Source organism: Carassius carassius, chromosome 3 (genome assembly GCF_963082965.1).
Source record: "Carassius carassius chromosome 3, fCarCar2.1, whole genome shotgun sequence".
In the NCBI taxonomy this organism is placed as follows: domain Eukaryota; kingdom Metazoa; phylum Chordata; class Actinopteri; order Cypriniformes; family Cyprinidae; genus Carassius; species Carassius carassius.
Genome location: NC_081757.1, coordinates 43696916 through 43712081, shown reverse-complemented (window position 1 = coordinate 43712081; position 15166 = coordinate 43696916). Strand labels below are relative to the sequence as shown.

Genomic DNA, 15166 nt, shown 5'->3' with positions numbered 1-15166 from the left:
AGAGAAAAGTTGGGAGGTTGAATCAAAGCATATATTCATTTGTCTACAAGATTTTATTTTTTCAATATTGCAGCCGGTTTTTTTCCCACTTCTCAAGAATCAGTGAAATACAGTTTGAATAAACTCTTTGTGTTCTGTTTTAACAGGGCTGTAACCACCATACACAAGTCCCCCCCCCCCCCCACTAATTAAATATGACCATTCTGAGAGAGAGAGAGAGAGAGAGAGAGAGAGAGAGAGAGAGAGAGATTGCATGTGTGAATTATCTGTTTGTCTCTGTTAAGTTACTTCAGGAAACACCTCATTGGTGCCGAGTAATGTCTCAAAGCTATTTTATTATAATAATATAATAAGCGAGAGATAGCGATGACAACATTTGTGCTTGTTTCTCAGGGCTCTAATCTTACTTTTATGAAAAATAAATAAATTGGAGCACAGGCAAATAATTATGGAATACCTTCTTTATTCTTTATTTGTGACTACGCTGATTTGTCCTGCTTAGTAAAACTGGCCCATAATGGTTATATGGTCGTAATTTTTAATATTTTTTTTTTCATTTACCTTCCGCATTTGTTATAAGGTTTGGTTTTCCACCTTCTTCAAAATAGAGTTTATGTTCAGCAGAAGACGGAAACTCATTAAGGTTTAAAACAACTTCTGAGTGAGTACATGAACGTATAAAAAACAAAACACTAACCTATTTTAATTTTGGGGTGAATAATTCCTTTTAATTTTCATAAAACACCAAATACAAAAAGAAAAATCACTTAATACTCTTGACTGAAAAACTTTAAAACAGTTGCTTTAATAGGAATCAGTGTATACTGTGTTTTATTTTTATTTGTTCATACATTTTAATGCTTCTGCTAAATTCTATTGTACCTGAAAATAAAATATTATTATTATTATTATTATTATTATTATTATTATTAGTAGTAGTAGTAGTAGTATTTGTGAATTATGTGTATCTTTGTTCTATTTTTTTTATAACATAGATAAAATAATGACAAAGATTTATATCTTCTCCCACATTGGCCTAAATATCCATACTTTTTCATATTTGGTTATCTTAATGTAACAAGCTTTGTCTTTATTATAGGGATATTAGTTTGGCTGTGATGCTCAAACAGCTTGCTAAATAGAAAAAAAAACAACATCACAAAGAATAGTGATAACATCACCAAAAAAAAAAAAAAGAAGAAATTTTCTGACACCAATACACCTTAAATTCCCCACCAACCATCACCCTCCAAAGCCCCCAAACAAACACCCCCTCCCCCTCCCCACTGTAATATGATTTGTTTGCTATAAATAACACATAAAACAAACAGGGTTCAGCTAATGGGCTCCGGTGCACAAGATGGCGCCGGTGAGCTTCAGCGACACGGTTGTGTGCAGACTTACTTCCGGTCTTGCAACGCTAGTAAGGGAAACATACATACAAAACTTGGCTAGATCGATATAATAAATGTTTTCAAGTTTAACAGAGGATAGTGATATATCAAAGACATGAGAAAACATCCTCCCCTCTGTGTGGAAATTCGTCAAGATACAACGCGGAGATTGCTTTATTCATTCTTCTGTTGATTATGCGGATCAGAGTCAGCATCAGGTTAATCAGTCCACTGGGATCTTCTTATTAAAACACAAACTAATCAAATCGCAATACTTCACATTTTCGGAGAGCTGATTTTGTTCTGTCTGTTATTTATAATATCATAAGGTTTTAAATGAGACAGATATTTCTGATAAAGCTTGTATGGTATGTTCACAGTAAGATTGGTGATTGCGTTCATGTGTGTTTTTATCAATATTTATCTGTTTTGTAAAATATCTGCTGCATAAATCATTATGTCTATAAGCAGCGCATGTATATTTTTACGATTTCGTTTGCATTAATTATCAGATAAAACAAATATTAAAATGAGTCATGTATTAGTTGTATCATTTTACGACCCGTTTTTTTTTTTTTTTTCATTTGATGCCTATTTAACTGTGTAAAATATTAAAATATGTTGTGAAAATAATGATGAAACAAACTATATGCACGATTGAGAAGAGGACATTTATGAAGATAAATCGCAGCCCACGTCTCACAAGGTAAATATTTCATAAAAAGAAATAAAAATAAATAAAATAAAAATTCAATGTGTTACAAACATTTTTGAGAAATAAGTAATGTTTAAATTTTTCATAATTGTTAAGGGGAAAAGACATTATGTAAGCTGTGAGTACACACCATGAGTTCAACTTTATTTTCGTGATCTGTAGGGATTGCCATTAGTGTACTTCATTCATTCACCGGACATGCGCAAGTTTCAAATGCACTGGCTCAGATAGCATTTATAGTATAGTAATAATAGCAGTGTAGCTCTTATTTGCATTTAAAGTGATATTATAAATCCTGTAAACAAATAAGGTAATATTTATATTTCTCTGGTTCTCTGCACTGGCGTTTAGCACAACCGGAAATATCTATGCACACACTCACAAGACTGGAAATCCAAGATGGCTGAGATATGCAACTAGCCCATATATGTTTCTGCAGGGGCACAACTATCCAGTGTTACAGGGGTATGCAGAAAAACATTTTGTATATATATATATATATATATATATATATATGTGTGTGTATTATTATTATTATTATTATTATTATTATTATTATTATTATTATTGGGGTGGCACAGTTCAAATTTTCACAGTTCGGTTTGTTTAACGGTTCAAGAGTCACAGTTCAGTATGTGCTATGTTAATAGAGAAACTATAATTTAAAAAAATTCTAACTACGAGCAACAGCAAAAATTAATACAATAGAGTAAACAGGTCTAGTATTAGTTTTTAGGTACAGAAATTTAATAAAGTAATCAAATGTAAAACAGCATCACATATTTGACTATAAATTAAAGACTGTTCTTTATTAAAGTTACAAAAGCTTTTTTATATATTTTTTTAGAGATTCTATTTATTAAACATTTAATTATTATAAACAAAAACATATTAAAACAAAAACACAGCACAGGAAATAATTAACAGATTCATGAACATGTGGACAATTTACATACAGCATTTCATCACATGATTGTACCTAAATTTTATCCAGTTTTTGTTTATGACCGTTTAATCTTTAGACACTTAAAAATATTCTCCCATTTTTTAAACAGGAGCGATTTACCATTGCGACAATACCTCAATCTTTCTAGAGTTACAACTTCAGATATCATAGATTTCCACATCTGAGTAGAGGGGGAATCACTACCAACCCATTTGACCATTATAGCCTTTCGAGCCAACATTTGGAGAAACTGAACAATCTGTTACAAACGCTTTTTAATCAAGAGCAGTGAGTGATTTCTTTGTTGTTGCTGTTCGATTAATATAAAGACTGTCACTTTAAGAGAATGCACTGATACAGTGGCCTACGTTCAGCTGGCTATGTCTGCTATAGGATACTTACCAAGACGGGCATTTTGACATAATTTTTGTCTGAATTTGTCCATTTAAATAAAATACTTCAGAGAGATCTTATATTTGCCTCTACCTCAGTTGCCTCTGCCTCTTAAATGTTTAAACTGACAAAGCTTAAATTAGTTTAGTTTAAACACAGATATCAACGTGTGCTGTTTAGGTCTCATCTGTGTGCGCGCGCTATCAGCACCCGGGTGATGACGGAATAAATGGCAGCTCATATTCCAGTTTTACATATTCTCAGAGCATAGACGTCACATTTTAAATCCTACATGTTGCCTTTCACCAATCACTTATTTAGCTGCTGTCACATCCCTTGACATGCCATCTCCCTTTCCCTCTTTTTCTATTTTTAGCCCCCGAGAGCTTTTTTTGTTTTATCCATCTTTTTCGAGTTTCAACGACAACACATTAACGTTACTGCGGCTCACTCAGCGCTCACGGCGCCCCGCCCACTCGCGAGGTTCTATGAGGGCACCAGCGCCTGTTAGTCCTCTAAAATGTGTGTATATATATATATATATATATATATATATATATATATATATATATATATATATATATATATACAACTTTTAATATACATTTTTATTTTTTATTATTAAAAAAAAAATTAACCATCGCTTTGGCGCATGCGCCGCATATGGCGCATACCCACTTTTTGCGCCACTGTGTTTCTGTCATATGCTGGAATATGAGCAGTCATTTATTCCGTCATCACCCAGGTGCTGATAGTGCACAGATGAGACCTGAATAGCACACGTTAATATGTATTTAAACTAAACTCTTTTAAGCTTTGTCAGTTTAAACATGTAAGAGCCAAAGGACGCGAGCTTGCACGTGCAGTGAGAAGAATTGTGCATGTGCTCATCCGAAGTGTGCAAACCTATGCCTCAGAACACGTGCAAATATTAAAGTCCGCGTGAACCGGAACATGCAAACTTCTTTTCTTCAGTGTTGTGACGTATTTCCGAGAGAAACGGAATACTAAATGAGGAAAAATAGTGGGCGTGGCTTTATGTTCCAACTAGAACCTGATTGGATCTCACAAACCCAATTTCGTGTCCTGTCCACTGATCTATAATATAGAACAGTATAGTAATATATAGATCAATGGCCCAGTCCAATTTTTGAAGCATTGGCCCGTGAAGTGCTTCGAGCACATCCGTGACCTCTCTGTTATCCCTCCTTCCTCGAAATGTAAAAATTCTAGCCATCTGCACCGTAACGAGGGGAATTTTAGGGAATGGGAAAAGTGTTTAGTGAGTGCCACAACCAAAAATGCACCTCCTCGCCATCTCTCCTTTTATGCGCTTTCAATGCTGGCAAACACACACAAAGCCTGGGCGTGGTTACAGATGCTAAGCAGACACCCAAACCGACAAACTGAAACCGTGACTGTAAAACCGTGTTTTTATTTGTCTAATTTGCTGTAATTGTAATAATACCATGTCTAATTTGTGCTGCACTATATTGTGTTGGTCGACATATAAATGAGATGTTGCATCTGTTCTTTAATTTGCACGATTACCCGCACAAATGTCCACACCCAACTGTGCGGTTTGGGAATTGTGCTCTCGTGCTAATTTGTCCTGCTTAGTTAAACTGGCCCATAATGGAAATATGGCTGTAAATATGTTTTTATCTTTTGCCATTAAGCTTCCATATTTGTTATAAGGTGAGATGCATGATGTTTTTATTATTATTATTATTATTATTATTATTATAGAAATGACAAAAAATGTTCAGTTGCAAAAATCCTTTTTAATGCAGATCCATACTGTGTGAGATGAGAATAAAAAAAATGAGTAAAATCAAATAATCATTGCTTTATGTTATTGCACTTTATAATTAAAATATATTGTATATAAAATATAAATATAAAGATATATTTCAGTTTTTGGATCCAGACGTTGAATTATCTGTTTACGTATTCATAATCTAACCCAGACATGTCACATAATCTGATTTCTGGAATACAGCAGAGTTCACTTTATAATACTTTGTAACATAAATAGAGCTTTGCAAGAGTCTGATTGTGACAGCAGTATATGCACAATTCTAAACATGCATTAAACAATAAAACAGTATCTACTCCAAATGACTCTGAGATAACAACTTAATGACTTATTGAGTTTCATAAAAATAAAACATGTGCATATTCAAACTCCAGACACTATGCCAGAGTAAATAAACTAAATGGTTTGGACAGATGGTTATTCACATCACACACATCAGGGGTTTTCAAACTGTGGGTCACACAAAGTCACTTGGCTGCAGCTAAATTTGCGTTTCAATGACACACTCCCACAGTTCAGTCTAGGGCTGCATGAATGTGATGAGTGTGGCGGGGCCGAGAGCCATGGAAAGAGAGCGAGGCCGGTTGAGTGATTAGGAAATGAGCGACACCTGCTACACTCACCGGTCTCGAGTCCCACTGAGGAGATCGGAAGAATACAGTGTAACACATTAAAAACTTCACAATCACGGGAAGAAGGAGGCGGGAACCGGGGACCCACTCGACACAACGATATAGCCCACCAACATTAATAACGAACTGCAATATCCTTAGTGTGATTTTCGAATTGCAATCAAGTCCTTGTGTGTTGCGTTTTTTTGAAGCGCAGGCGCGCATGAGTTGTAATAACAGTGAAGGTCTCAGAGCAATGTCATTAAAAGGTTCAATCCGTCCGCATTATTAAAAGAGAAAAAACATGCTAACTTCAATACACTATATTCTGCATGAGATTGCATACACCAGAAAATTCAAATGTTACGAAAACGGTTTCAATTAGGCCATGTTCACGAAATTCTATTGTCCGTTTGAACTCTGCACTTTTTTAGTTCGGGAAACGGTTTGTAAACAGTGTTTCACATGTACAGGGTGAGCAGGGCACAAACGCAGGGTTAATTGTAACTACAAGATTTAAACATTTCCACATAACAAAATGTATACGAAATTTCGCAATATTTTCTTGACATATCATCTCTGTTTAGAGAAAAATTTGCCAAAGTTCAGAAATCTTTTGAAGATATTGCTGAACATTTATTTAACCATCGCAAAAATAAATTTCTGCCTGAACTAAATGTCATCCAGTTTTTTTTTAAATGAGACATCTGTTTATTATATATATATATATATATATATATATATATATATATATATATATATATATATATATATATATATATATATATATTATATATATATAATTATTTTAATCCCCAAACTGTTTTAGATAGTTCATGCTTTGCTTCTTATGCTTTTCTAAAAAAAGTGTTTGAAAAAAGTGCTCCATTCTCGCCGACACACACGGAATGATCATGAATGCATTTTCTGCGACAAAACAGCAGCACAGATTACAGTTCACTGGAGTGAGCCTGTTTCACGTTTTTATGGACACTACATATTTTAATGTCTGTAAACAAAAATTAAAACTTAAATATTAGTTGTGAAATTTTTCAGATGTACTCTAAAATTAAACAGTTATTTTTCATAAATACTTAATTTGTGTTATCAAACTTTTAAGATTACCGTATTTTTCGGACTATAAGTCACACCTAAGTAAAAGTTGCATCAGTCCAAAAATACATCATGACGAGGAAAAAAACATATATAAGTCGCACTGGACTATAAGTCGCATTTTTTTAGAACCATGAAACAAGAGAGAACATTACCCTGTACAGCCGCGAGAGGGCACTCTATGTTTTCAGTAGTAGACTACAGGAGCACTGAGCAGCATAGAGCACCCTCTCACGGCTGGAGAGGGTAATGTTCTCTCTTGGTTCATTTCTCGTTTCATGTCAAATTAATTTTGATAAAAAAGTCACACCTGACTATAAGTCGCATGACCAGCCAAACTATGAAAAAAGTGTGACTTATAGTCCAGAAAATACGGTAGGCTTAAGGTAATGTCAACTGTTTTGTTTTTTTCTCAAATATTTTGGTGGGTCGTGAAATAGATTACACTTGTCTAGGTGGGACGTGGAATGGAAAAGTTTGGGAACCACTGTTATAGATCATAAACAGATGTCTTTACCTGTGAGAAGTGCACAGAGAATGATCCGTCCCAACAGACACATTTGATGCTTATCAGCCATTTTCTGTTTCTGTCAGTCTTTCTCTTCACTCTATAATTAAAGCTCTTCTTTTTAACACCATCATCTCATCCTGTGGGTGTTAACTTCCTCTGTTCACCAACTAACCATTGAGCTGTATTTCACCCACACTACACTGATGAAGAAAATAAGTTTCTATAAAATACTGTAGCAGAAAGGTGTTTTTGATTCTATTGTAAAAAGTGATCACTGAAACTCAACTCAGTTTTTTTCTGAATTGTTCTGAAATAAATTGATACAGTATCTGTAGACATTAAAAACAAACACTGTAAACACAACACATCTACATCAATAACTCAACTACCCACCAGCTCTCAAAACACACAGGATGACTACTAAATAAATAAATAAATAAACATTTAGTTTTAACAATTTTTTTTTTTTGTAGCTGTTAAGATTTCGAAACACGTGACTACAGAGTGTGAGAACTCAATAGTTTTCGCACAGTTGTTCAACACACAGTTAACAGTGCGGTCATCTCTGAGGCCAGTTTAGACTGATGGCTGTGAATTCTCACACATTCTGATGCCATTTCCTCTTTTTTTCTTTAAGTGATTTTCCTTTAATATGCTGTGCTGTTTTGCAAAAGTTGCTATAAACCATTTACGAATGACTGTCAGACTATGTTTACACAACAACAATGTAGTCAGATACGGAAACATTTTTTCATTGTTCTTAAAAGTTTTCACTTATACACAACGTTTACAGATATCTGCAAAAAGGTCAAAAATGCTGTATTACATATACCAGGCCAGTAGTTGGTGCTGTCCTCTTGTTAGTAAACAGCATCTGTAGGGAAGTAACGATTATATGTTGTACATGATGCATCTCTGCTGTTGGTTGTAGCAGAGCCCGTCTACGGAGAGCCTTCCCACTCCCTATTAAGTCCTATTGTACTGAATTTTGGTTGCAGTTCCTCCAGAGTTCCACTGGGGGCGGTCGCCATGAGTGTAAAATGAATGGGAGTCTATGGGGCTAGACGGCTAAATTTGTCCCTTTCACCTGATTGCTGATGAGAAATCTCAGATCTGATTGTAGGTTTTGCAAGTTCAACATGGGTTATAGACTGAAAGTTGAATGAACGAGTACTTATGTCCTTTCGATTTCTTACAGGTTGTGTTGTTGTTGCCCATAACACGCTAGCATTCTGACAATGAACACTGATTGGTCAGTGAAGGACTGATTATGACCAGAATCAGCGGGATCAGAATGTTAAGGCGGACTTTTACGCCCAAGTTTTTCTTTTCAACGCAGCAACTTTTTTTTTTGGTTGCTGGCACTTTTATCTGCCTATTGTTATGTATGCACTGTGAAATTTACACGAAAAATAAATTGAATTTGAGTACTTGTTGTGTTATTCTTGTGTTAAGAAATACCGGATACGTATGGTATAGTATTGCCACCTTAAAAAAACACAGTCACGCTCAATAGTGCTAAGTATCAATAAAAATTGAAAAAGGAAAAAAATGCCTCGCAGGTGTGCAATGATAAATTGTTCTAATTAGGTAAACCGGAACCGGAAACACTTCCCATAACACCCTATGTACTTGCTACATCATTAGAAGAATGGCATCTACGCTAATATTTGTCTGTTTCTCTCTTGTTCCGAGGTCACCGTAGCCACCAGATCCAGTCTGTGTCCAGATCAGAGGGTCACTGCAGTCACCCGGATCCAGTACGTATCCAGACCAGATGCTGGATCAGCACCTAGAAAGGACCTCTACTGCCCTGAAAGACAGTGGAGACCAGGACAACTAGAGCCCCAGATACAGATCCCCTGTAAAGACCTTGTCTCAGAGAACCACCAGGACAAGACCACAGGAAACAGATGATTCTTCTGCACAATCTGACTTTGCTGCAGCCTGGAATTGAACTACTGGTTTTGTCTGGTCAGAGGAGAACTGGCCCCCCAACTGAGTCTGGTTTCTCCCAAGGTTTTTTTCTCCATTCTGTCACCGATGGAGTTTCGGTTCCTTGCCGCTGTCGCCTCTGGCTTGCTTAGTTGGGGACACTTCATCTACAGCGATATCGTTGACTTGATTGCAAATAAATGCACAGACACTATTTAACTGAACAGAGATGAGATCACTGAATTCAATGATGAACTGCCTTTAACTATCATTTTGCATTATTGACACTGTTTTCCTAATGAATGTTGTTCAGTTGCTTTGACGCAATGTATTTTGTTTAAAGCGCTATATAAATAAAGGTGACTTTGACTTTGACTTTGACTAATAGTGGGCAAGGGTTGTCCTATTTCTCATTTCCCTAGGATGAAAAAAGGTAACCCATGTGGAAGTGTCAAAGCCACTGTGTGTGTTTTTTCGCCGTGGTCTTTCAAAACAACAAAACAAAAACTCTTCTAGCACGTGTATTTACCTGTGTCAGCTGTGTTGTCCATGCCTCGAGAGAAAAGAAAGTGCAGAGCATGAAAGCACCAGAGCCGTTAAATAATTAATTTTTCAACGGCTCTGGAAAGCACCATAGACTTTCTCTGAAAGCACCAAAGTGACTGAAGGATTGCCGTAAAGCAGTATCTCTGGTCGTACGATGTGTATGAATAGAACATTCAAATTACTAGACAAAAAATTATATCCTGAGAAAAGTGGGTTTTTGAGGGGTATAGCGCCATTGACCTCCATTCATTCTGCACTCGTCCTGTGAGCGCCCTCATATAGAATCAGAGTGGAACTGCAACCAGTTCAGAAGCCGGAAGTTTTGTGAGAGTGAAACTTCTCAACATATTAGACATTCTATGGTTGTAATATTGGTGAAGTAAATCCACACTTTGCTGAAGAAGCGTTATCAAACTCTTGAGCAGAAACAACAGTTTTACTAACAGCCTGCCAGAAACAGCATTATTACAGACAGACTTTTTCACCAGAACTGTAGAACACACGAGTATCATCCACTGCACATACATATTAAAACATTTATATTTACTCTTAATCTAATATATTTACTCTGGTGTCCTGTTTAAAGCAGAAAATGAACAATGCTTTTTTTTAAGTTTTCTAAAATCCTTACTCATGTACTATAATTTTTGTTATGATTATTCATTACCGTCTATTCATCAGCTGTTCCCATCTAACGTTAGCTTTACCACAGCCAGTCCTTCAGGAATCTGCATTGTAATGTGGTTAAACATGAGATCTAAAGCAGTTTTTTGGGCAGTGGGTAAACTAAGGTAGATGATTTTGTGGTGAAGTAAATACTTTTTTTTTTGGTTGCTGGCACTTTTATCTGCCTATTGTTATGTATGTACTGTGAAATTTGTTGTACTTGTTGTGTTATTCTTGTGTTAAGAAATACCGGATACGTATGGTATAGTATTGCCACCTTAAAAAAACACAGTCACGCTCAATAGTGCTAAGTATCAATAAAAATTGAAAAAGGAAAAAAATGCCTCGCAGGTGTGCAATGATAAATTGTTCTAATTAGGTAAACCGGAACCGGAAACACTTCCCATAACACCCTATGTACTTGCTACATCATTGGAAGAATGGCATCTACGCTAATATTTGTCTGTTTCTCTCTTGTTCCGAGGTGACCGTAGCCACCAGATCCAGTCTGTGTCCAGATCAGAGGGTCACTGCAGTCACCCGGATCCAGTACGTATCCAGACCAGAGATCTAAAGCAGTTTTTTGGGCAGTGGGTAAACTAAGGTAGATGATTTTGTGGTGAAGTAAATACTACATAAAAACAAAAGTAATTTCTACATTAAATAGTTAAGTTAAGGCAAGATTTTTTAAAAAAAGAAGTAACTTCTGTGTTAGTACTCAATTTAAGCTAGAAATTAAAGTTGGAACTCATAAGTATATTTTACTTGAAACAGTTTATGTTTACAAGAATTCTTCAAGTAAATATCAAAGTTATGATCTCATATTTCCCATCATGCACTGGGGCATGAACAATTAAAAATTTAAATTTATCACAGTTTTTGAGTAGTATTTACACAGTTATATGGTTGCTTTTGATGTTAGGTTTAGTCACATACTTTTTTTGTGACACCTGGAGTTCATTTTCTACTCACAATGACCCATTCATACTCAAACACTCTTCACTGATTGTTACCGTCATTGTGTGTGGTGTACCATGTGTTGAGGTCTCTGAGAACTGGTGACTACTGAGTTACAGTACTGGCACTTTTGTTTGGGAGAGCAAAAATCTTGGCTGACCCTGACCTCTAAACATTATCATCAGCTATAGAAAAACCCATATCAGTCGATCTCTAGTAAATGGAAATGTAATTTCAGATCTTAAATAAATTAGAAAAATTGCTTCAGAATTCAATATGGATTTATTTGGAGAAGGACAATGTGACATTGAATGCATTGAGGAATTATGTAAAGACTTACTGTAACTCTCTGATAAACAGAATAACAGCTTGACTCTGGCCTCCAGTTAAAAGAACTGTCTGATGCTGTTAAAAAACTTTCAACCGGAAAAAAATTTGGAAAACAAGCACTTCCAGCTGAGTTTTATAAGCAATTTTGGAACCTTCTGAAAGATGATTTTTATGAAGTTTTTAATTATTGTTATTGACAACTTGAACTGCCTAATAGTTGTAAAAGACCGTTTTTATGTTAGCTACCTAAAAAAAGGTGATCCTGGTTTGTTGAAAAATTGGAGACTTTTGGCTGATTTATGCATTGACTATACATTTTTGGCAAAATGCCTTTCTAATAGATTGAAACTTTAGAAACTTTTTAGAATGTATGGTTAATGAATACCAAACATATTATATACATAATAGAACAATAATGGACAATCTGTTTCTGGTAAGAGACATAATAGATATTGCCAATTTGAACAATTTTGCAGTTGATCAGGAAAAAGCATTTGACAGAGTTAGTCATTTTTCTTTGTTTGAAACGCTTGAAGGGGTTTGTCAGAGTTTCACTTCATGGATTAAAATGTTGTATAATGATGCATCTGTAGTGTTGAAAGTGAGGCTTAGTCGGCCTATTCCAGTGTTGAGAGGGATAAGACAAGGATGCCCATAATCAGGGATGTTGAATTCATTGGCCATTGAACACCTACTTTGTAAGTTGGGGAAAACATTACAAGTGGTTTCTATTGAAAAAACCTATTAAGTTTGTTGCATATGCTGATGATGTTACAGTTTTTATTAAGGATGAGAGGGATGTGTCTGTTTTAAAAGAATAATTGAAAATTTATGAAAATGCATCAACTGCAAGAGTGAATTGGGGAAAGTGTGAAGGTTTTTTTTTTTTTTTTGTGGACAAAAGGTAAATTAAAATCCACCAGAGCTCTCAGGTGGTGTTAAGTGGAGTCAAGAGGGGTTGAAATGTTTAGGGGTTTATTTAGGGACTGAAACTTTTTAAGATGAAATATTGTGAAAGAATGATGGAGAAGATGTGTAGCTGGTTGTCTAAGTGGTCATGGTTGCTACCACAGTTATCTTATAGAGGAAGAGTTTTGATTACAAATAATTTAGTAGCTTCGGCACTGTGGCACAAAATGAATGTCCTGGATCCACCAGATGATACTGTCTATGAATTACAAAAAAAAATTAGTGTTATTAAATTAGTGGCTTTTTTGGACTGGACAAGGCTGCTGTTCTTTTCTTACAAGTTAATGAAGGTGGACAAGGATTAATAGATATTAAAAGCAGAATCAAGACTTTCAGGCTGCAGGCAGGACAAAAGTTGCTGTACTCAAATGCTGGACTGATACCGCTAAAACCCTGTTACACAAAATTGACATTTTTAAATATGATTTACATTTTTTTTATTAATTTAATAGAAATTGATTTAATAGAAACATCTGTGTTTTATAAAACTATGCTGAGAACATGGATTTCAGTTTATCAAGTGAAGAGAGACCTGCCTGTTTCTGAGTCCTGGATAAACAAAGAGCCTCTTTTAATAATTCCTTACTTCAAGTAAAGGTGCTTAGTTCAAGAAGCCTTCAGAAAGTAATCTTGCAATGCATGCTGGGTATCAGCATAGTACAAGACTCACCCATGTATCCCAGCATGCATTGTAGCATGAAACATTTTATTGATTGTCACCATTTATGAGATTCATATGCTGATTCTTAATGTCTGTGGCCTTTGTATTGCTTCAGATGAAAGTTTTTATGCACAGTGATTTTTAAATTAGTTATATCATCAGGGTGTCAAACAACACTAAAGCAATTCAACATCCATCTGATCTGAAATTAGACTTCCAATGACGCTAGTTAACAACAATTTTTATTGATTTTTCTTTACTTGGCTTTGCTGGATAAGCTAAACAAGTTTTGCTATAAATACAAAGTTAAAACAACCAGTGTAACAATGCCACCAAAACAGCAATGGTCAAAGGACACTCTGATCTCCTTGATGGTGATGTCAAACGAAACAATATAACATTTAAACTTCTGTTAATTCTCAATAAGTGCTTCTCTAGACATCTGACAGAAATAAAGGTTAATAATGAGAAGCTGGTAAAGCTGTTTTAGGAGTTGTTTAATCAGATCTTGAGAGATCTTTTCAGTTGATTTCATCTTGGTGTGTGGCTGAAGTCAGTTGTAGTTCTTGTGTTTCTCTCCAGTGATTCTGCTTGTTAAGAGAAGCTGTTCATTATTAATGTTTAATCATCACATTATTATCTTCTTAACTCCAGCACTGCTTCAATGCTCCTTAACACTCTTTAGTGTGGAAACACATGAACACTGAACAGTGTGGGGACTTTACTGTGAATGATGCATTTGAGTCACATTAAGTTTATTGATTTATGTTACAACTATGTTATCTAAATAGTTGAAGAATTGTTATGTAATTGAATTACATAAAATGTCAATTTAGACCGAAACATTTGCACAAAAGCTAGATTTTGCATACGCACAAACATTTTCAGATTTATAAAACCATGGGCACACCAGAACCTGTGCAAAATTTCCTTTATAAATCCCAGTCAGAGGAATATTGTGCGTAAGTGCATCTCCACCTCGACTCCTTCTTACTATGCATAACCTCATCTGCATATCATTTGCATGCATATTCCCATCCACATGACACCTTATTTAACACAGTTAAAGGCACAAGACATTAAGGAAATATGAGATATGGACTATAAATGCTATTTGTGCCATACACAATTTTTATTTCTAAAAATCATCTAGTATCCTCATGGCCGTAGCCAGCTATGAGGTCACCAAGGTCCGGACCTTGCTAAATTTTTCATGTTCAATAATAAAATTTGTTCTCTGATTGACTAATTTGCTGCTAAACTCCTCATATGAATGTCTGCATGTATTATTCAGAATGTTTGGCGTCCGTGCTATGAAAATGTTCGCTGCGAGACCCCTTCTGGGGACATACCAAATAAAACGCTAAACGTGGTTTAATGTACTAATACAGGGATATTAACAGACCAAACTCACTAAACATCATACTAATAAAGTATACTATCTACAAAAAAATGATGATCCCTGAATATGAATTCAACACATTTAATAACACGTTAAGCCTTTTCATCATGTTGTGGAGATGCCTTCACATGACATCATCACCTCTGTGCAGCTGCTGTTGTAAAGTAAGATATTATCATTGGACCTATTCAAACCGTA

General features: G+C 35.3%; 1 protein-coding gene and 1 long non-coding RNA gene across 3 annotated transcripts in view; one reads left to right on the top strand and one right to left on the bottom strand.

Moving 5' to 3' along the window:
* LOC132127618 (obscurin-like) overlaps positions 1-7569 on the bottom strand; it is a 499117-nt gene extending 491548 nt beyond the window's left edge. The window contains exon 1 of the mRNA XM_059539573.1: positions 7509-7569. Within this exon, the coding sequence (XP_059395556.1) occupies positions 7509-7569 (61 nt within the window). The remainder of the gene's footprint in view (positions 1-7508) is intronic.
* The window catches only part of LOC132127750 (uncharacterized), a 461390-nt gene that overhangs the window by 292471 nt on the left and 153753 nt on the right, over positions 1-15166 (top strand). The window lies entirely within an intron of this gene.